At 39.3% G+C, this 22314-nt stretch overlaps 2 protein-coding genes across 7 annotated transcripts; one reads left to right on the plus strand and one right to left on the minus strand.

The window, feature by feature from the left end:
* The first annotated feature begins 343 nt into the window (after positions 1–343).
* LOC124184514 (polyadenylate-binding protein 2-B) lies at positions 344–3686 on the plus strand. 4 transcript variants are annotated; one of them, XM_046574510.1, is made up of 8 exons: positions 419–436; positions 594–681; positions 1081–1214; positions 1972–2086; positions 2195–2262; positions 2424–2665; positions 2756–2845; positions 3602–3686. In XM_046574510.1, the coding sequence occupies exons 3-8, from the start codon at positions 1083–1085 to the stop codon at positions 3633–3635; spliced, it is 681 nt and encodes a 226-aa protein (XP_046430466.1). In that variant the 5' UTR covers positions 419–436; positions 594–681; positions 1081–1082; the 3' UTR covers positions 3636–3686. The 4 variants fall into 4 exon arrangements, with proteins under 4 accessions (XP_046430382.1, XP_046430466.1, XP_046430290.1 ...); XM_046574426.1 differs by having other exon boundaries at positions 344–681; XM_046574334.1 differs by lacking the exons at positions 419–436; positions 594–681 and adding an exon at positions 694–911.
* A 2474-nt stretch (positions 3687–6160) lies between these two features.
* On the minus strand, positions 6161–9050 carry LOC124184369 (SAGA-associated factor 29). Of its 3 annotated transcripts, none has more exons than XM_046574117.1 (6): positions 8892–9050; positions 8375–8429; positions 8017–8274; positions 7508–7669; positions 7212–7440; positions 6161–7123 (listed from the first exon to the last, which is right to left on the minus strand). In XM_046574117.1, coding segments are annotated over exons 1-6 (900 nt in total). In that variant the 5' UTR covers positions 8894–9050; the 3' UTR covers positions 6161–6929. The 3 variants fall into 3 exon arrangements, with proteins under 3 accessions (XP_046430073.1, XP_046429984.1, XP_046430156.1); XM_046574028.1 differs by lacking the exon at positions 8892–9050 and adding an exon at positions 8699–8837; XM_046574200.1 differs by lacking the exons at positions 8017–8274; positions 8892–9050 and adding an exon at positions 8699–8837.
* Positions 9051–22314: the final 13264 nt, after the last annotated feature.

Consider the following 22314-nt stretch of genomic DNA (forward strand, 5'->3'; position numbering starts at 1 on the left):
AATAATCTGTAAAATTTGAAAAAAAAAATTAATAAAACGATTTAGTAAGGCACTAATCCGAGAAGTTTGTCCAGTCCTAGAGCATCTAACTTACAACAGTTCCTTGATCGTTAGTTAGTCATTTAACGAAAATGCCCATTGCGGGGCTACGCTTATGGAGCTGTCTTATGCGCAAGCGCAAACGCATAACAAGGACGGTGACCCTTCCATACTTATTCTTGCCCACTCTGTCTGTTATTATCTTTATGGATTCCACCCCGCCCGACTAGAAAGCGTAGGAACCATGAAATACGCGGTGGCCGTTGCTAGAACTACCAATTCGGCCTCGGACTGAGGACCTCCCCACCCGCCGTCGAAATATTGGGGTCGTATCCAGGATTGTATGTAACAAGACCGCGGTAAGGTGCTCGAGTGGCATCGAATACTGATTCACAAAGTAATTAGAAATGCGAAATACACTTTGTCGACGTTAATTCTGAAGCAAGAAAGTTTGAAAAGGTCGCCAGTGTCGTAAAAGTTATATGTGACTCGATGATACGTGCGAACTGAGTAAGGAACTGAGTGAGAAAAAAAAAGGTTGATTCATATTTCAGAATCGTCGTACGCCATCGTGCGGCAGCCGGTGAATAAGCAGCGTTGGTCGAAGCAGCCGGTAACAGAATCAGCGCGTGCCTCGTTTCTGTACGTATGTACAGTGTACACGTATCTCTTTTCATTGATCTTCTGACTACTGGTTTGCGGCGTCAGAAAGTGTTGAGTCCTCCGCGAATACGCCGTTGCATGTTGCGAATTTAATATATATCGAAGGAGAGATAGTTCTATAAATAAATAAACGTCGTGAAGCCGGTCGTGAGAAAAGTTTTTAAAGAATTTTTTTTCTTTATTTCATTTAACGCACAGTAGTGAATGAGGTAAGCATCGGTTTTTCTATTTATTTTATTTTTTCGATTTTTCTCTATTCTTCTTTTTCTCGGCAAAGGCGTTATTATTTGATATCGCGGCGGTTTAACCCCTCGTCGTTTCGTAGACTTCGGCATATATACCGGAAAACGATTTATCTGTCGTTTACTCTGTTTACAGATATGTCTGAAACAGATCTGTTAGCCAGCGATCAAATTGACGGCCTAGATGGCTTAGAAAATGGTCAGGATGGCGATACTTTAATGCGTGGTGACGGAGATCACAACAACAGCGAGACAAACGTTGATGACCCTGTAAGTGATCGTTTAAATCTTGCTAATATCCATCAACGCCGTATCATTAAATTTCGATTATTAGAACTACGTCATAGATGTTTATATTCTATTCGACTCGCAAAGCGTTTCCACACGGTGTGCTGATTCCCGTTACTCACGATTAGGAACTCTACGCGTTCGTGATCATAACCAATTTCATAAAGATTGTTTTCTATTATCTAGCATCTGATTCGTTTTCATCATTTATCAAAAGATTTATCTCATTTTAACGATTTACGAAGATCTCGAAAATACAAACGTGGCTTGAATCGTAAAAATTCTAATATTCAATGTCTAATTTTAGAAAAGTTGAAATATCTTTGCATGTGTTGGTTATTTTTATTTTTATTTATTTATTTATTTTTTGTCAAGAAATATCCTTCACCCTGAGAGCAAAGATAAAAATGTTCATGTCCCTGAAATCGTTCTTTTCATATTTTTGTCAGCAAAACCATGAATCAGGGTAAGTGTTATTAGATCATTTTTGTTGATGGATGAGCTGAGCTTATTTGTCGTCTCATAAATTCTGATTGTTTTGACAAAATTCTTATCATAATTCAGTTGTGTTCCAGACATTTAAGCAAAGCAAACGAAATGTTTGTTTCACAGATACACTATTAAGAATTGATGTTTAACAAGCAAGCCTCAGGTTTCTTTTGGTACCTCAACGATACTGACCATTCCACATTGTGTATGTTGTATTCAAAAAAATAAATATTCTCTCTCATTGATGTAGGAATTGGAGGCAATAAAGGCACGTGTCAGAGAAATGGAGGAAGAAGCAGAAAAATTAAAACAATTGCAATCCGAGGTTGATAAGCAAATGAACATGGGCAGCCCTCCTGGCATCAGTAAGTGGATTGTAGACAATCACACGTCCATCTTTTATTTTTACGAATGTAATTACGTACTCAACTCCCATCATTAACTGATTGATGATTCTTGAATTACAATTACAGCTAGCCCATTGAACATGTCTTTGGAAGAGAAAATGGAAGTGGACAATAGATCGATTTATGTCGGAAATGTGAGTAAACTCACTAATCGCTCACATATTTTTACCGACCTGTGTGTACTGAAAGGGTTTGTAGTAAATTATATTTCATCAAACACTTTCGAACCACACAGGATTGCGGTAATTGGAGTCTTAGGTGTAGATAATCAACTAATTCAATAAATGAATAATAGGTTGATTACGGAGCAACAGCTGAGGAATTGGAGCAGCATTTCCACGGGTGCGGCAGTATCAACAGAGTGACAATTTTGTGCAATAAGTTTGATGGTCATCCCAAAGGTTTTGCTTACATTGAATTTGGGGATCGTGATTCAGTGCAAACCGCAATGGCTATGGATGAGTCTTTGTTCCGAGGCCGTCAAATCAAAGTGATGCCCAAGAGAACTAACAGACCAGGCATGTCAATCACCAACAGGTAATTTCTGTATTCATAGTTGGAAATGTTGAACTGCGTTATTGGATTGACAGCAAGTTTTCACCAATTTGTGCAAAAATTCATTTGCAGAGGGCCTAGAGGAGCACGTGGATTCAGAGGAGCTGCTCGAATCAGCCGTGGTAGCGCCTATTTTGGCTGCCGATATGCAAGGAGACCCAGGTAATATCGGTCATTGTTAATACTTTATTTATTTACAACTGCGTAGCGTAATTTATGGCTCTAGGTCTTTTGTTTGAGACGATTTGTTCAGAATATTATATAAAACAAAAATCAAGCAATTTCGATTTTATTTTATAAGCATGTGTCGAGTCAACGATAAATAATAAATAAATCTGTGGTGTTTTAATTCTCGTACGAAATTGACTTGATTCCAATTTGGAAGTTTTAAAACCGTATAGTTGAGTGAAACTATTTTCTCCGCAAATGCACGTTACTTCCATGTAGTTGACTGTGAAAATAAAATTCTCTATCAGTTTGTATAACCACAAATAATGAACGTTATAGATATTTATCTTTTCTGATTGTCACTTTATCAGAATATTCATGTTTATTAAATCAATAAATCCTATCCAATATTCTTTTATAAACGGGGATATGACAATTATCAAATATTTCTGTGAATTTAAAGCTTCGATTTTGTATTATTTTTGGTCACTTTGTTCGATGTGTGTGTTGATATGATATATTTTTCAAGTTAAAACGTGTATCAGTCAAATATAGTTTGGTAACAGTATTAGAGTTTTTTTCCTGTTGCACGTGAAGTAGCAATAGTCCAGTAGTTCTAGGATACCACTTTCCACCTTTCTATTTTATTTCGTTCTGTAGAAGTTACTTTTCAATGGACAAAGGACACAAAAATTCACAAAATAATTGAAGTTTTATTGTTCCTCCCTTTTTTTTTTTGTAACACCACAGAAGTTACAGGCGTGGCTACTATATGCCCTACTGACGCTTGTAGACCTTCGATATGAGGAGAGGTGCCATCTGATTCATATTCAGGGTGAGTATTTGAAAATATTCTCTCCTGGTATTTTTTTTCTTATCACAGCAAAGGTGATTTCAATGAAAATGAGTAATTCATTCGTGCAATAATATAGCCAAAAGAAGTTAGACACAGTTAAATCATTGTGGCCAGTATTAGTAACAGTTCTAATTTTCCCAGATTTTTATTTGTACAATTTAGACTGTACCTCATTCAATGTCTGTAAACTTGCTACAAATGTTGAATGACATAATGTGAAGAATGAATTATCGTTTTCATTTCGAAAACTGGATGTTCTTACGACGATTTCTTCATTACTGTATAATATTGCTACTAGCTTTAATATAGCTAGATTTTGTTGTGCCTTTTTTTTGACAATGAGAAATAGCAAATTAACAGTACTGGATCAATTGTTGTGTAAATAATTTTGTGTAAGGAACGAAAGGAAGAGCGTACATTAATATTTGCAGTTCAACTAGAACTTCATGCAAAGTCATATTCTATGCTGATTTTCAAAGGCTCAAATAAGGTGTAATACTAATTGAATTATCGATATGTCACGTTATAGTGAAGATCTCATTCTCGATGTAGGTTAATTTGATACAGCACATATTTTCATGAAATGCGCAAGGACGATTGCAAGTGGTGTCATTATATATTTAGAGAATCGTGTTGTTCAGAAATGAAATATTATTTTTCCATTATTGGAATATTTCGGTTAGCAAAAATAGATGCAGCTACTACAACATAGAATATGGCTCTTAGCGTCCTATCGATCTTCAATAGTGAACAATAATCTTAGTCAAATATAATTGCACAACAAAGCACAGTATATTGTTAAATATCACTGTTGAAATATCATGTGAAATTTTATGCATGTTGTGATCTTAATTGATTGAATTCCGTTAGCCTGATGATTTATGCAAATTTCTCCCATTTGAGTAAACTGTGCTGTGTTGCATTATATTGTTATCAAATACATTCTGTCAAGGATGTACCCATTGTGAAAATTCATTCCCAAAACTGCAAGTTAATCTTCGTTGTAATAAGAAAATTCATGTCTCTTCATATTTATGATATGTCCACAGAAAAAAAACTCAAACGATGGAAAAAAAAGAGAGAGAAAAAAAGCCACATGTCAAAAGAAAAAAAAAGATTGGACAAAGCGGGCACAATTATTCCTATTTCTTAATTTTATCGAATCACAAAAAAAAAGTAAAGATGAAAAAACGACAACAAAGGAAAAAAAATATAAAAAAAAGAACCACTGATTCTTTAATACCAGATCGTCAATCATTCGCAATTGTAGTTCAATTGATTTGCTAATAATTACAGCAATTTATTTTTTAGCATAAGTTTTCAATCACCCTACAGCGACAACTTATAGTAGGTCTTCCTGATCTTGAAGATTTTAGGTAGCTGCGAGTAAATATTCAATTTTTATGTGTTTGACATTGACTCGAAGAAGAAGAAGGTTTCTCGTTCAAAATATATTCTGTCGTTTAACCATGTCGATGATAAACGGTGAAAAAATTCATTTCATACGGAATGATTATTGATGTATCGATCTAGTGTTGTAATTTATTATCTCTGTACTTTAGGCACCATATATTTTTTATTACAAAATAAGTGTTCATCGTATAACTATAACGTGACAGCGAAAACTGATTAAAACAGCAATAAGAGCTGGATCAATAAGAATTATATTGTAACAATCAGTTCTTCATGTAAACATATAACATTGAATACTTATTTCTTTCCATTCCGTTTTTTTTTTTTCCCCCATTCTCACACCTTAGTAAGTTGGAATGATTTTCAAATGATCAGTTTTTTCCTTTAGTCGGTATCATAATTATCAATCCAGATAAGCTGTCATTTTGCCATTTATAGCTGAATGCACAAGTGATTTATCAAAATTTTCAAGTTCATCCTTGTCTTCGATTATTTAGTTATTTTTTTTCTCTTTCATTTTTTCTGAAATAGTTTAACATACAAGTAATATCTATTGGTCCAGATCATTTGTCTTACAGCGATTTGTAAAAATATAAAATACGAACTCATGTCACTCATGAAATAAAATATCTGTCATTAACTTCATCGTAATTCCAAATATTAAATAATTGTCAGGCACATAATTATTCAGGTATTGTTTTATGTATACAGTGAACGCCCACTTCGGTGACACCTTTTTCATATATTATACCTAAAAATGAGAGTGTGCTGGGAATCAAGTTTTTTTGAAAAAAAAATAAAAAAAAAAAAAACAAGATATCCATATGGTAATTTACGCACTGAAGTCTAAATGAAACAAGCAGATAAAATAAAAATGAAAAACAAATTCATTGAACTACAATCTGAATGAATAGAATTATATCTCATAGTTTATAACTAATAACGAGTTAATCAGTTCATTGACCAGTTTTGTATGCATTTGGCGAAAGAAGTTGCTTTAAAGTTCTTTTTAGTTGAAAATATAGTTTTTCAAAAGCAACACAGTTTCATGTCATTGCAACTTTGATTAAGTAGGAACATTTTAAGGATAGATTTTTAATTTGATTTAAAGTTTAAAAAAAAGCGTTGAATACTACTTTGTAAGATGAGGATTGATCGCTATTACCGATATTTATACATAATGTACTTCCGAGTGCGTTTTGAGCACTAAAAAGTTCTGGTGTTCGTATTAGAGACCGAAAGTCTAATTAAACCCACATTACTCCCATGTCGCTAAGTATTTTGCAGGTGCGGTGCAGCATCACCTTCGATTCAGCGACAAAACACGTATTCATGAACAATTTTTATTTCTCACTAGGAAAGAAAAATAAGAAAAGAAAATAGATAAGAGGAAAAAATATGTTAAAAAATAAATGTAAGATGATTGAATGGACAAATAAAGAATCCTTATGCGTAATTTTGAGTAACTGAAATAATAACTTTGATAGTATTTTGGAATGAAAAGCAAAGAATGTATATGTGCGCAATCTGTATAAAATGCATATACATCCTGGCACATAAAATTTCTCCTGTTTATTGATTATATACAGTTTGATGATATTACAAATATCTAATAACTAAAGCATCAATTTTTGTTCATTTAGCTACGTAATTTCTTCTTGTAACGAAAAAAAAAATTGATGGCAGTGAGATGATTGCATGATTTGAATTGTACAGCATCTCAATTAGACGTATATCTGCATTATTGCTTAGAAATTTCCGGTGTCATTACGATTCGTTACGGATTATAAATAATACCTCTGCTTCTCTTCAAGACTGACTTTTATTTTTCTTACTCTCCTTTATGGATATCACGTAACGTTGCGCAACATTTAAAGGTGGGGAGTATCCGTCCGCATATGTTGCATCTTCGAATAGTACTTCGTACTCTTCAGTTGCGGTAGTCGGTAGCTGATTAACAACAGCCTTGTAGAAGCATGTCGTTTGGGGATAGAGCGCCATAACTTTAAAAGCAAAATGATACTGCATTATAAAGCTGGGAATACAACTGTTATAACCGTAGTGAGTTATACCACAAGCATATAATCATACCTATAGATCCTTTGGGAAATAATGCATGGGCGTCGGTCTCCGGGTTTGCTCGCATCAGAGGCAAAGGGACAACACGACGCTTTGAAAGAACATGCCTATCTTTTTGTTCCTCATCTATGTCATCAACTTCATATTTACTCGTCGTTGGATTAAATTGAACGACTTCAGCAAGAATCCAATTCTCCTCTTCTTCAGATCCCTTTACCAGCGCGGCAACCATATCTCCCATCTCAAAAATATCATCAATATCTCATATGACGTAAATTGAAATATTTTACAACCTATTACCTTCGTACCTTTGCTATGTACGTAACTTCAGCTGGAATTGCGCCACATAGTGGCGGCGGTTTTGCTCCAGGTGACTTACCCACATATAGTGGTAGAGTTTGTGCAGAGCTCAACAACATTTTCATCAATGCACCTCGTCGTATCGTTTCCTTGTTTCCTGCGTTACGCGCCTGTATAAAAACAAAGGTTTTAGTCATACTTTTCCAGCAATTGAAAAATTGGTAAACTGCATGAATAATATATCGCTAGCAAGCAGCTGTTTTCCAAGTGTTTCACGTAGGTATGTACAAAGTATCTAGAGAGTATATTTTTGTCTGCAATGACATTATGGTGAATTAGAATCTGAATAATTTGGTGCCTCAGTTGTTCAAAAGAATGCAAAATTGTTACACATAATTGGAAGGACTTTATCTATGATTATGGCAATACTCTATCTGAATTTTATATTTCCCCTTGGATTTTTGGACAATCCCTGGTTTTCTAAATTTAATAATCCGTTCCTTTCACATTAACATACTTGAATTCTACGCTCATTTCGAATTGCCCTAATTTCGTTAATTTTTGCCAGCGCTTTTCGTATCAGCTCCTCTTCTTGTTGAGCATCAGAGACAGCAGCGCTATATAAACTTTTTAATTTCTGTTGATAGTAAGGAGAGACTTTATCATCTGGTGTTATTTTGTCATGAGCCTTGGTGATATTATTTAAATTATGTTCAGATCGATTGCGTTCTTCTTCTATCTCAAATATTAAATTGTATATGTTCTTGAGCCGTTCCTGCAACATCCATTGTTATTCATATGATTTGAAACATTTGACAAAACTGATTTGAAATTATTTTCATGATGAGTTTGATTTTTGAATATGCTGCTGGTACCTGTATTTGATGTGCCGCTGCATCAGCTGTGAACGGCATCTTCGAAGGAGAGCTCCTGAAATGGTATTTGAGAAGTTCAGTGTTAAATTACCTTTTGATTTTAAAATAACCTAGATAGTCTGATGTAGATGGTTTAAGAAAGTGAAAACAAAACACTTTGAAACTGAAAAAACAAGGATTCTGTATGAAACGGTAGGTCTGGTAGAGTTTTTTTTCTTGCTTGAACCAAAAGCTATTCAATGCTATGAAGTCGCTATGTACTCTTTGTATTGTTTACATAAATATGACAAACTATATTTAGAGGTTAGAATAGTTAAAGTCAACCATAGCATTAAGAGCAACTGGAAGTGATTTTTATCACGTCACATGTAGCTATGTGTCAGTTTGTTTGGAGCAATCAGTGACTGCTTTGCCTGAATCATGATCGACGTAAATGAATAATTGCATAGATTAGGAATAGCATATCTTCAGTCAACGTAACATATCCAAAGCCGTAACGATGTATAAACACACGTACATGAGCTGAAGTTACTTGGCCCAGATCTTTATGAAAATATTATTTCTCTCCGACTGAGTCATAACTTGAAAATTATGCTATAATTCCAGTGCACTAATAATTATATATCCATGAACAGATATTCACAACTTTAACTCAGCGCTGTTGTGGCGCGTGAATATTATGAATTGTGAGACGATTGGTAAATGAAAACCAAACAGGATGATGAAAGCAGCATTGCCGGCTGAGGCGTATGTTAAAATTACCGAACGAAATTTAGCATCACGACTATCTAATTGTCAGCCGGTCATACAGAAAGCAGTTTGGAGGTAAATTCAAATTTGAAAATGATCTTCGCGGACGAGTTTTACGTTTATTTTATGCAGTTTATTCGAATGACGACAATTTAGTGCAGTTTATTGTAAGAATTCTTATGGCCTCATAGGTATGGAAACGAGAATTCATCAACTAATCCCCTTCACCGAGCGGTAATGTGATTAGATTTTAATTCATTTCTTCTTGGAACCATTAACTGAAGAAAATAAAGACGGATACCCCTGGGTAAATTTTTGTGACTAGTTTTCGGTAAAAATTTTTATCATCCAACTGTCTCAGAACGGCAGCATTATTAGCTGACGTTAACTGGAAAATATATATTTAGTCAACGGCTGACCATCGAAGGGCTCAGCCGCTTGAGTCTTGAATCGGCAAGAAAGATAAAGTGCGTATTTCTTTCTGACATGTGAAAACTAAAATCATTATACATCATACATCATATCATCATACATCATACATCATACATAGTATTAAAGTTCAAAACCAAAGTTTGGATGTTCGGATCTTCGGATGTTCAGAAAGTGACGTCACCCAAAATTTTTTTTCTCTCGACGTCATCAACCTATATAGCCGAAAATCAGCTAGCCGAATTTCTCAGTCTGGAAATAACCGCGCAGTAGAGCGGACGGGTGAGAATCGCGCTCCTCAGATTTCGAGTACCGGTTACTCTACCTCCGTAGTTCCTGCACTCCGGGACCGCTACCTGGTGAAACTCAACTTCCAGGTCAAGTGCTGCGTAGTTTCTGGGCTCCAGGTCCGCTACGTGTTGAAACTCGACTTCCGGGACCAGCGCTCCGTAGTTTCTGCGCTTCAGGTCCGCTACCTGGTGAAATTCAACTTCCGAGATCAGCGCTCCGTAGTTCCTGCGCTTCAGGCCCACTACCTGGTGAAACTCGACTTCCGGGACCAGCGCTTCGTAGTTTCTGGGCTCCAGGTCCGCCACGTGTTGAAACTCGACTTCCGGGACCAGCGCTCCGTAGTTTCTGCGCTCCAGGCCCACTACCTGGTGAAACTCGACTTCCGGGACCAGCGCTCCGTAGTTTCTGCGCTCCAGGTCCGCCACGTGTTGAAACTCGACTTCCGGGACCAGCGTGCCGTAGTTCTGGCTGTCCAGGTCCGTGACCTGATGACTTTTGACATTCCGAACTAATATTCAAGTTTACAAGTTTGATTATTGAAAACGTCATATTTTCTGCTATCAACCCAAAATGCATGCATACAACTATGTTATCTGGTAAAACACTGACAAACAACGAGGAAGCGAGCGCACGAGCACAAAAACCAGTTACAGTAGGCATCCGATCCCGAGCGAGCCCGAGCGGCGCGACGCCTCAATGGCCAGCTAATAACTTCGCCATTTTGCGACAATTGATGATAAGGAGATTTTTCTTGTACTGTCCAAATGTGAGTTAAAATACACTCGAAATTTTAAGAAGCTTCGTTAGTTATCTCCAATTGAAAAAAATAACCGACAATCAACGTTTCTCTTAAAAATTATCATATTTGATTGATTGAAAAAAAAAATGTTGTACTTTTCTCGATCTTTCATATGGCAGCATTTGGAGAACCTGGTTTCCACTTTGAACCGACATGAAAGATATTTTTTCACCATTATCTGATTTTATTATTGACCTTTTTTCGGATTTACTTGAATATTTAGCTGTATAATTATTATTGATTGTTTTAGTTTTTAACCACTTGTCTACAATACTAGTACTAAGAAAATAATCATAACCAAATACCTTCATGTAAACCAATAACAAAAAGCTATGTTACTATTTGTATACTCTCACTCTTGAACCTACTCCTGATCCTACTTCTATTCCTACTCCTACTCTTGATCCCACTCCTATTCCTACTCCTAATTCTGAGTATTGATGTTATGGAATATATAGACTGCGTGTCGAATTGAATCCCATACCGAAATGAAAAATTCTTTTATTGTCATATTGTAGCCGATTGTTGTAGATCATCTAGTATGAGTCCGGAAAAATTATAAAATTTATAGTATGCATCACGTATTGATCATAAATGTGTCATACAAATCAATGTCGTACATGGACCGCATATACATTTATACTTTTTGGTCTCTGCATCATTATTACTTCTGATCTATTTTTATTCATGATCTACGTATACATTCTTCTCTCGGGTACCTGTACCTTAATTGAATCACTGTTTTCCTACGACTTTTGAGAGATATTTGTTCTCATTATTAATTTCTTGTATCGCCTACAAGTCGGTGAGTACACAGAGGCCAAGTACTGGCTTGGGCTTACCGTTGCGAAGAATGTGTTACTCGGAAGGTGAATGCAGCCAGCATCATGTCGAAATCGGAAACTCTCTGATGTTCTGCAATAAGTTCTCAACTCTACCGTTGAAACATCTCACAAAGCAATTTCCAGTTGTCACATCGAAGCCCATTAGGGCAGCTGTCTTTATATTCTTCATCAAATGGTGAGGCTAACCCCTTTGCAGTTGTGACGAAAATTTTGGCGATGTTGGAAAGTGCTGGAATCAATTCGTTCATGCACTATTCCGACGTGAATTTGCGAGGAAAATCGATTGGGCGCAGTCTCGTAACGCTGTGATCAACGCATCATAAGTTACGGCCAAAAAACGAGAACCTGTGTTTTCGACATTTTTCAGCAGGTGCTTTTTCGCTCGCCGTTTCTCTCCTGTTGGTCCTACGCTCTTTTCGCTGCGATTTCTGAGTTCCTGAGGGTCCAATTGGTCGGATAAGGGCCATTTAAATCGAATCTGAGACCAAAAGTTTTTTGCCCAAAAAAAAAGTAAGGCTAACCCCTTTGTGTTTTTGGCGAAAATTTTCGCGATTTTGAAAAGTACTGGAATCAATGCTTTGGCGCACTATATCGACGTAATTTTACGAGAAAAATCGATTGGGCGCAGTCGGAATACGCTGCGATCAACGCATCAAAAGTTACAGCCAAAAAACCAGAACCTGAATTTTCGACGTTTTTCAGCAGGTGCTTTTTCGCTCGCCATTTCTCTCCTGTTGGTCCCAGGCTCTTTTCGCTGCGATTTCTGAGTTCCTGAGGGTCCAATTGGTCGGATAAGGGCCATTTAAATCGAATCTGAGACCAAAAGTTTTTTGCCCAAAAAAAAAGTAAGGCTAACCCCTTTGTGTTTTTGGCGAAAATTTTTGCGATTTTGAAAAGTGCTGGAATCAATGCTTTGGCGCACTATATCGACGTAATTTCGCGAGAAAACTCGATTGGGCGCAGTCGGAATACGCTGCGATCAACGCATCAGAAGTTACAGCCCAAAAACCAGAACCTGAATTTTCGACGTTTTTCAGCAGGTGCTTTTTCGCTCGCCGTTTCTCTCCTGTTGGTCCTACGCTCTTTTCGCTGCGATTTCTGAGTTCCTGAGGGTCCAATTGGTCGGATAAGGGCCATTTAAATCGAATCTGAGACCAAAAGTTTCTTGCCCAAAAAAAAAGTAAGGCTAACCCCTTTGTGTTTTTGGCGAAAATTTTTGCGATTTTGAAAAGTGCTGGAATCAATGCTTTGGCGCACTATATCGACGTAATTTTGCGAGAAAAATCGATTGGGCGCAGTCGGAATACGCTGCGATCAACGCATCAAAAGTTACAGCCAAAAAACCAGAACCTGAATTTTCGACGTTTTTCAGCAGGTGCTTTTTCGCTCGCCGTTTCTCTCCTGTTGGTCCTACGCTCTTTTCGCTGCGATTTCTGAGTTCCTGAGGGTCCAATTGGTCGGATAAGGGCCATTTAAATCGAATCTGAGACCAAAAGTTTTTTGCCCAAAAAAAAAGTAAGGCTAACCCCTTTGTGTTTTTGGCGAAAATTTTTGCGATTTTGAAAAGTGCTGGAATCAATGCTTTGGCGCACTATATCGACGTAATTTTGCGAGAAAAATCGATTGGGCGCAGTCGGAATACGCTGCGATCAACGCATCAAAAGTTACAGCCAAAAAACCAGAACCTGAATTTTCGACGTTTTTCAGCAGGTGCTTTTTCGCTCGCCGTTTCTCTCCTGTTGGTCCTACGCTCTTTTCGCTGCGATTTCTGAGTTCCTGAGGGTCCAATTGGTCGGATAAGGGCCATTTAAATCGAATCTGAGACCAAAAGTTTTTTGCCCAAAAAAAAAGTAAGGCTAACCCCTTTGTGTTTTTGGCGAAAATTTTTGCGATTTTGAAAAGTGCTGGAATCAATGCTTTGGCGCACTATATCGACGTAATTTTGCGAGAAAACTCGATTGGGCGCAGTCGGAATACGCTGCGATCAACGCATCAAAAGTTACAGCCAAAAAACCAGAACCTGAATTTTCGACGTTTTTCAGCAGGTGCTTTTTCGCTCGCCATTTCTCTCCTGTTGGTCCCAGGCTCTTTTCGCTGCGATTTCTGAGTTCCTGAGGGTCCAATTGGTCGGATAAGGGCCATTTAAATCGAATCTGAGACCAAAAGTTTCTTGCCCAAAAAAAAGTAAGGCTAACCCCTTTGTGTTTTTGGCGAAAATTTTTGCGATTTTGAAAAGTGCTGGAATCAATGCTTTGGCGCACTATATCGACGTAATTTTGCGAGAAAAATCGATTGGGCGCAGTCGGAATACGCTGCGATCAACGCATCAAAAGTTACAGCCAAAAAACCAGAACCTGAATTTTCGACGTTTTTCAGCAGGTGCTTTTTCGCTCGCCGTTTCTCTCCTGTTGGTCCTACGCTCTTTTCGCTGCGATTTCTGAGTTCCTGAGGGTCCAATTGGTCGGATAAGGGCCATTTAAATCGAATCTGAGACCAAAAGTTTTTTGCCCAAAAAAAAAGTAAGGCTAACCCCTTTGTGTTTTTGGCGAAAATTTTTGCGATTTTGAAAAGTGCTGGAATCAATGCTTTGGCGCACTATATCGACGTAATTTTGCGAGAAAAATCGATTGGGCGCAGTCGGAATACGCTGCGATCAACGCATCAAAAGTTACAGCCAAAAAACCAGAACCTGAATTTTCGACGTTTTTCAGCAGGTGCTTTTTCGCTCGCCGTTTCTCTCCTGTTGGTCCTACGCTCTTTTCGCTGCGATTTCTGAGTTCCTGAGGGTCCAATTGGTCGGATAAGGGCCATTTAAATCGAATCTGAGACCAAAAGTTTTTTGCCCAAAAAAAAAGTAAGGCTAACCCCTTTGTGTTTTTGGCGAAAATTTTCGCGATTTTGAAAAGTGCTGGAATCAATGCTTTGGCGCACTATATCGACGTAATTTTGCGAGAAAACTCGATTGGGCGCAGTCGGAATACGCTGCGATCAACGCATCAAAAGTTACAGCCAAAAAACCAGAACCTGAATTTTCGACGTTTTTCAGCAGGTGCTTTTTCGCTCGCCATTTCTCTCCTGTTGGTCCCAGGCTCTTTTCGCTGCGATTTCTGAGTTCCTGAGGGTCCAATTGGTCGGATAAGGGCCATTTAAATCGAATCTGAGACCAAAAGTTTCTTGCCCAAAAAAAAAGTAAGGCTAACCCCTTTGTGTTTTTGGCGAAAATTTTTGCGATTTTGAAAAGTGCTGGAATCAATGCTTTGGCGCACTATATCGACGTAATTTTGCGAGAAAAATCGATTGGGCGCAGTCGGAATACGCTGCGATCAACGCATCAAAAGTTACAGCCAAAAAACCAGAACCTGAATTTTCGACGTTTTTCAGCAGGTGCTTTTTCGCTCGCCGTTTCTCTCCTGTTGGTCCCAGGCTCTTTTCGCTGCGATTTCTGAGTTCCTGAGGGTCCAATTGGTCGGATAAGGGCCATTTAAATCGAATCTGAGACCAAAAGTTTCTTGCCCAAAAAAAAAGTAAGGCTAACCCCTTTGTGTTTTTGGCGAAAATTTTTGCGATTTTGAAAAGTGCTGGAATCAATGCTTTGGCGCACTATATCGACGTAATTTTGCGAGAAAAATCGATTGGGCGCAGTCGGAATACGCTGCGATCAACGCATCAAAAGTTACAGCCAAAAAACCAGAACCTGAATTTTCGACGTTTTTCAGCAGGTGCTTTTTCGCTCGCCGTTTCTCTCCTGTTGGTCCTACGCTCTTTTCGCTGCGATTTCTGAGTTCCTGAGGGTCCAATTGGTCGGATAAGGGCCATTTAAATCGAATCTGAGACCAAAAGTTTCTTGCCCAAAAAAAAGTAAGGCTAACCCCTTTGTGTTTTTGGCGAAAATTTTTGCGATTTTGAAAAGTGCTGGAATCAATGCTTTGGCGCACTATATCGACGTAATTTTGCGAGAAAAATCGATTGGGCGCAGTCGGAATACGCTGCGATCAACGCATCAAAAGTTACAGCCAAAAAACCAGAACCTGAATTTTCGACGTTTTTCAGCAGGTGCTTTTTCGCTCGCCGTTTCTCTCCTGTTGGTCCTACGCTCTTTTCGCTGCGATTTCTGAGTTCCTGAGGGTCCAATTGGTCGGATAAGGGCCATTTAAATCGAATCTGAGACCAAAAGTTTTTTGCCCAAAAAAAAAGTAAGGCTAACCCCTTTGTGTTTTTGGCGAAAATTTTTGCGATTTTGAAAAGTGCTGGAATCAATGCTTTGGCGCACTATATCGACGTAATTTTGCGAGAAAAATCGATTGGGCGCAGTCGGAATACGCTGCGATCAACGCATCAAAAGTTACAGCCAAAAAACCAGAACCTGAATTTTCGACGTTTTTCAGCAGGTGCTTTTTCGCTCGCCGTTTCTCTCCTGTTGGTCCTACGCTCTTTTCGCTGCGATTTCTGAGTTCCTGAGGGTCCAATTGGTCGGATAAGGGCCATTTAAATCGAATCTGAGACCAAAAGTTTTTTGCCCAAAAAAAAAGTAAGGCTAACCCCTTTGTGTTTTTGGCGAAAATTTTCGCGATTTTGAAAAGTGCTGGAATCAATGCTTTGGCGCACTATATCGACGTAATTTTGCGAGAAAACTCGATTGGGCGCAGTCGGAATACGCTGCGATCAACGCATCAAAAGTTACAGCCAAAAAACCAGAACCTGAATTTTCGACGTTTTTCAGCAGGTGCTTTTTCGCTCGCCATTTCTCTCCTGTTGGTCCCAGGCTCTTTTCGCTGCGATTTCTGAGTTCCTGAGGGTCCAATTGGTCGGATAAGGGCCATTTAAATCGAATCTGAGACCAAAAGTTTCTTGCCCAAAAAAAAAGTAAGGCTAACCCCTTTGTGTTTTTGGCGAAAATTTTTGCGATTTTGAAAAGTGCTGGAATCAATGCTTTGGCGCACTATATCGACGTAATTTTGCGAGAAAAATCGATTGGGCGCAGTCGGAATACGCTGCGATCAACGCATCAAAAGTTACAGCCAAAAAACCAGAACCTGAATTTTCGACGTTTTTCAGCAGGTGCTTTTTCGCTCGCCGTTTCTCTCCTGTTGGTCCCAGGCTCTTTTCGCTGCGATTTCTGAGTTCCTGAGGGTCCAATTGGTCGGATAAGGGCCATTTAAATCGAATCTGAGACCAAAAGTTTCTTGCCCAAAAAAAAAGTAAGGCTAACCCCTTTGTGTTTTTGGCGAAAATTTTTGCGATTTTGAAAAGTGCTGGAATCAATGCTTTGGCGCACTATATCGACGTAATTTTGCGAGAAAAATCGATTGGGCGCAGTCGGAATACGCTGCGATCAACGCATCAAAAGTTACAGCCAAAAAACCAGAACCTGAATTTTCGACGTTTTTCAGCAGGTGCTTTTTCGCTCGCCGTTTCTCTCCTGTTGGTCCTACGCTCTTTTCGCTGCGATTTCTGAGTTCCTGAGGGTCCAATTGGTCGGATAAGGGCCATTTAAATCGAATCTGAAACCAAAAGTTTTTTGCCCAAAAAAAAAGTAAGGCTAACCCCTTTGTGTTTTTGGCGAAAATTTTTGCGATTTTGAAAAGTGCTGAAATCAATGCTTTGGCGCACTATTTTCGACGTAATTTCGCGAGAAAAATCGATTGGGCGCAGTCGGAATACGCTGCGATCAACGCATCAAAAGTTACAGCCAAAAAACCAGAACCTGAATTTTCGACGTTTTTCAGCAGGTGCTTTTTCGCTCGCCATTTCTCTCCTGTTGGTCCCAGGCTCTTTTCGCTGCGATTTCTGAGTTCCTGAGGGTCCAATTGGTCGGATAAGGGCCATTTAAATCGAATCTGAGACCAAAAGTTTTTTGCCCAAAAAAAAAGTAAGGCTAACCCCTTTGTGTTTTTGGCGAAAATTTTCGCGATTTTGAAAAGTGCTGGAATCAATGCTTTGGCGCACTATATCGACGTAATTTTGCGAGAAAAATCGATTGGGCGCAGTCGGAATACGCTGCGATCAACGCATCAAAAGTTACAGCCAAAAAACCAGAACCTGAATTTTCGACGTTTTTCAGCAGGTGCTTTTTCGCTCGCCATTTCTCTCCTGTTGGTCCCAGGCTCTTTTCGCTGCGATTTCTGAGTTCCTGAGGGTCCAATTGGTCGGATAAGGGCCATTTAAATCGAATCTGAGACCAAAAGTTTTTCGCCCAAAAAAAAAGTAAGGCTAACCCCTTTGTGTTTTTGGCGAAAATTTTCGCGATTTTGAAAAGTGCTGGAATCAATGCTTTGGCGCACTATTTTCGACGTAATTTCGCGAGAAAAATCGATTGGGCGCAGTCGGAATACGCTGCGATCAACGCATCAAAAGTTACAGCCAAAAAACCAGAACCTGAATTTTCGACGTTTTTCAGCAGGTGCTTTTTCGCTCGCCGTTTCTCTCCTGTTGGTCCTACGCTCTTTTCGCTGCGATTTCTGAGTTCCTGAGGGTCCAATTGGTCGAATAAGGGCCATTTAAATCGAATCTGAAACCAAAAGTTTTTTGCCCAAAAAAAAAGTAAGGCTAACCCCTTTGTGTTTTTGGCGAAAATTTTTGCGATTTTGAAAAGTGCTGAAATCAATGCTTTGGCGCACTATTTTCGACGTAATTTCGCGAGAAAAATCGATTGGGCGCAGTCGGAATACGCTGCGATCAACGCATCAAAAGTTACAGCCAAAAAACCAGAACCTGAATTTTCGACGTTTTTCAGCAGGTGCTTTTTCGCTCGCCATTTCTCTCCTGTTGGTCCCAGGCTCTTTTCGCTGCGATTTCTGAGTTCCTGAGGGTCCAATTGGTCGGATAAGGGCCATTTAAATCGAATCTGAGACCAAAAGTTTTTTGCCCAAAAAAAAAGTAAGGCTAACCCCTTTGTGTTTTTGGCGAAAATTTTCGCGATTTTGAAAAGTGCTGGAATCAATGCTTTGGCGCACTATATCGACGTAATTTTGCGAGAAAAATCGATTGGGCGCAGTCGGAATACGCTGCGATCAACGCATCAAAAGTTACAGCCAAAAAACCAGAACCTGAATTTTCGACGTTTTTCAGCAGGTGCTTTTTCGCTCGCCATTTCTCTCCTGTTGGTCCCAGGCTCTTTTCGCTGCGATTTCTGAGTTCCTGAGGGTCCAATTGGTCGGATAAGGGCCATTTAAATCGAATCTGAGACCAAAAGTTTTTCGCCCAAAAAAAAAGTAAGGCTAACCCCTTTGTGTTTTTGGCGAAAATTTTCGCGATTTTGAAAAGTGCTGGAATCAATGCTTTGGCGCACTATTTTCGACGTAATTTCGCGAGAAAAATCGATTGGGCGCAGTCGGAATACGCTGCGATCAACGCATCAAAAGTTACAGCCAAAAAACCAGAACCTGAATTTTCGACGTTTTTCAGCAGGTGCTTTTTCGCTCGCCATTTCTCTCCTGTTGGTCCCAGGCTCTTTTCGCTGCGATTTCTGAGTTCCTGAGGGTCCAATTGGTCGGATAAGGGCCATTTAAATCGAATCTGAGACCAAAAGTTTTTTGCCCAAAAAAAAAGTAAGGCTAACCCCTTTGTGTTTTTGGCGAAAATTTTCGCGATTTTGAAAAGTGCTGGAATCAATGCTTTGGCGCACTATATCGACGTAATTTTGCGAGAAAAATCGATTGGGCGCAGTCGGAATACGCTGCGATCAACGCATCAAAAGTTACAGCCAAAAAACCAGAACCTGAATTTTCGACGTTTTTCAGCAGGTGCTTTTTCGCTCGCCATTTCTCTCCTGTTGGTCCCAGGCTCTTTTCGCTGCGATTTCTGAGTTCCTGAGGGTCCAATTGGTCGGATAAGGGCCATTTAAATCGAATCTGAGACCAAAAGTTTTTCGCCCAAAAAAAAAGTAAGGCTAACCCCTTTGTGTTTTTGGCGAAAATTTTCGCGATTTTGAAAAGTGCTGGAATCAATGCTTTGGCGCACTATTTTCGACGTAATTTCGCGAGAAAAATCGATTGGGCGCAGTCGGAATACGCTGCGATCAACGCATCAAAAGTTACAGCCAAAAAACCAGAACCTGAATTTTCGACGTTTTTCAGCAGGTGCTTTTTCGCTCGCCGTTTCTCTCCTGTTGGTCCTACGCTCTTTTCGCTGCGATTTCTGAGTTCCTGAGGGTCCAATTGGTCGAATAAGGGCCATTTAAATCGAATCTGAAACCAAAAGTTTTTTGCCCAAAAAAAAAGTAAGGCTAACCCCTTTGTGTTTTTGGCGAAAATTTTTGCGATTTTGAAAAGTGCTGAAATCAATGCTTTGGCGCACTATTTTCGACGTAATTTCGCGAGAAAAATCGATTGGGCGCAGTCGGAATACGCTGCGATCAACGCATCAAAAGTTACAGCCAAAAAACCAGAACCTGAATTTTCGACGTTTTTCAGCAGGTGCTTTTTCGCTCGCCATTTCTCTCCTGTTGGTCCCAGGCTCTTTTCGCTGCGATTTCTGAGTTCCTGAGGGTCCAATTGGTCGGATAAGGGCCATTTAAATCGAATCTGAGACCAAAAGTTTTTTGCCCAAAAAAAAAGTAAGGCTAACCCCTTTGTGTTTTTGGCGAAAATTTTCGCGATTTTGAAAAGTGCTGGAATCAATGCTTTGGCGCACTATATCGACGTAATTTTGCGAGAAAAATCGATTGGGCGCAGTCGGAATACGCTGCGATCAACGCATCAAAAGTTACAGCCAAAAAACCAGAACCTGAATTTTCGACGTTTTTCAGCAGGTGCTTTTTCGCTCGCCATTTCTCTCCTGTTGGTCCCAGGCTCTTTTCGCTGCGATTTCTGAGTTCCTGAGGGTCCAATTGGTCGGATAAGGGCCATTTAAATCGAATCTGAGACCAAAAGTTTTTCGCCCAAAAAAAAAGTAAGGCTAACCCCTTTGTGTTTTTGGCGAAAATTTTCGCGATTTTGAAAAGTGCTGGAATCAATGCTTTGGCGCACTATTTTCGACGTAATTTCGCGAGAAAAATCGATTGGGCGCAGTCGGAATACGCTGCGATCAACGCATCAAAAGTTACAGCCAAAAAACCAGAACCTGAATTTTCGACGTTTTTCAGCAGGTGCTTTTTCGCTCGCCGTTTCTCTCCTGTTGGTCCTACGCTCTTTTCGCTGCGATTTCTGAGTTCCTGAGGGTCCAATTGGTCGGATAAGGGCCATTTAAATCGAATCTGAAACCAAAAGTTTTTGGCCCAAAAAAAAAGTAAGGCTAACCCCTTTGTGTTTTTGGCGAAAATTTTTGCGATTTTGAAAAGTGCTGAAATCAATGCTTTGGCGCACTATTTTCGACGTAATTTCGCGAGAAAAATCGATTGGGCGCAGTCGGAATACGCTGCGATCAACGCATCAAAAGTTACAGCCAAAAAACGGGAACCTGTGTCTTCGATATTTTTTAGTAGGTGCTTTTTCGATAGTCATTTTCTCGTTTACCTTTGACCACTTTGGGTTATACCTTGAATAGTTATAACTATTTCCAGTTTGTGAACGCATCGAAAATATTGTGTAAAGAATAATGTAAATAAATAATCAATTAATAATATAAATAATTTCACTCGTCCATTTATGTCTACTCAATTAGTCCTAGTGCGAAAAATGAATCGAAATAATTTATTGTCAACACGATAAGTTCGAAAAATGTTCGATACAATGTAATTACAATTGTCAATCAATATTATAAAAATGTTAAACTCAATGATCACAAATCCTCGTCCTCCTCGTCCACCTAGTACTCCTTGTCTTTCTCATCCTCCACCTCCGACAACTTCCAACCACCGCCAACCACTTCCAACAACCACCGATAACCACCTTGGGTATACCTGCAATGGTAATAAATATTTTCAGTATAAGAACACGTCAAAACTATTGTGTAAGGATTTGTATAATTTTTTTATTGACACATTTCACCACGAAGATTATGAGAAAATCATACAAGATTATAGAAATTTTATTAGCGCATTGATAGCTACTGATTTGGGCTTGCGTGAAAACGGAATTGAAAACATTCATTGTAAACATGACAAGTTCAAAAAATTTTAGATGAAATATAATTACAATTTTCTTTAAATATTACAAAAATGTTATGCTTACTGTGAAGAAATCGTCGTCATCCTCGACCACCTTGTTCTCCTTGTCTTCCTCGTCCTCCCTCTCCACGTCCCACTTTTGTCCCGGAAGTTAAATTTCACCAGGTCGCGGACCTGGAGCCCAGAATCTACGCAGCGCTTGACCTGGAAGTCAAGTTTCACCAGGTAGCGGACCTGGAGTCCAGAAACTACGGCCGCTTGTCCTGGAAGTCGAGTTCCACCATGTAGCGGACCTGGAACGCAGGAACCACGGACCGCTCGTCCTGGGCCTCGAGTTGCACCAGGAAGCGGCCCCGGAGCGCAGTATCCAGGAGGTAGAGAACCCGATACTTGAAATCTGCGGAGCGTGATTCTCATCCGTCCGCTCTACTGCGTGGTTGTTTCCAGACTGAGGAATTCGGCTAGCTGATTGTTGATTACTATAGATCGGTGACGTCGAGAGAAAAAAAATTTTGGGTGACGTCATTTTCTGAACATCCAAACTTTGGTTTCGAACTTTAATACTATGTATAATGACGTATGATGTATGATGATATGATATGATTCTTTCCATTCAATCGAAGCTTGTGAAATATGTTGTTACGAATCCATTCAGACGCTATATCGAAGCAATCCACGAGAAGTATCGATTACGGCTAGTATAAGCTCGCAGCGAAAAGCGGATCGGAAGTTTCAGTCGAAAGACTGATTTGTTTCGTATTTCCTGATTTTCCAAAAACTG

This window comes from Neodiprion fabricii, chromosome 1 (genome assembly GCF_021155785.1).
Source record: "Neodiprion fabricii isolate iyNeoFabr1 chromosome 1, iyNeoFabr1.1, whole genome shotgun sequence".
Taxonomy (NCBI): domain Eukaryota; kingdom Metazoa; phylum Arthropoda; class Insecta; order Hymenoptera; family Diprionidae; genus Neodiprion; species Neodiprion fabricii.

Coding starts and splice junctions, on each gene's coding strand:
- LOC124184369 (XM_046574028.1), bottom strand. Junction 7,441..7,507: donor AAGTTACGTACATAGCAAAG/GTACGAAGGTAA, acceptor GATATTTTTGAG/ATGGGAGATATGGTTGCCGC. Junction 7,124..7,211: donor ATTTCCCAAAGGATCTATAG/GTATGATTATAT, acceptor TTGCTTTTAAAG/TTATGGCGCTCTATCCCCAA.
- LOC124184514 (XM_046574426.1), top strand. CDS start 1,083: ATGTCTGAAACAGATCTGTTAGCCAGCGATCAAATTGACGGCCTAGAT. Junction 1,215..1,971: donor AGACAAACGTTGATGACCCT/GTAAGTGATCGT, acceptor TCATTGATGTAG/GAATTGGAGGCAATAAAGGC. Junction 2,087..2,194: donor GGGCAGCCCTCCTGGCATCA/GTAAGTGGATTG, acceptor TTACAATTACAG/CTAGCCCATTGAACATGTCT.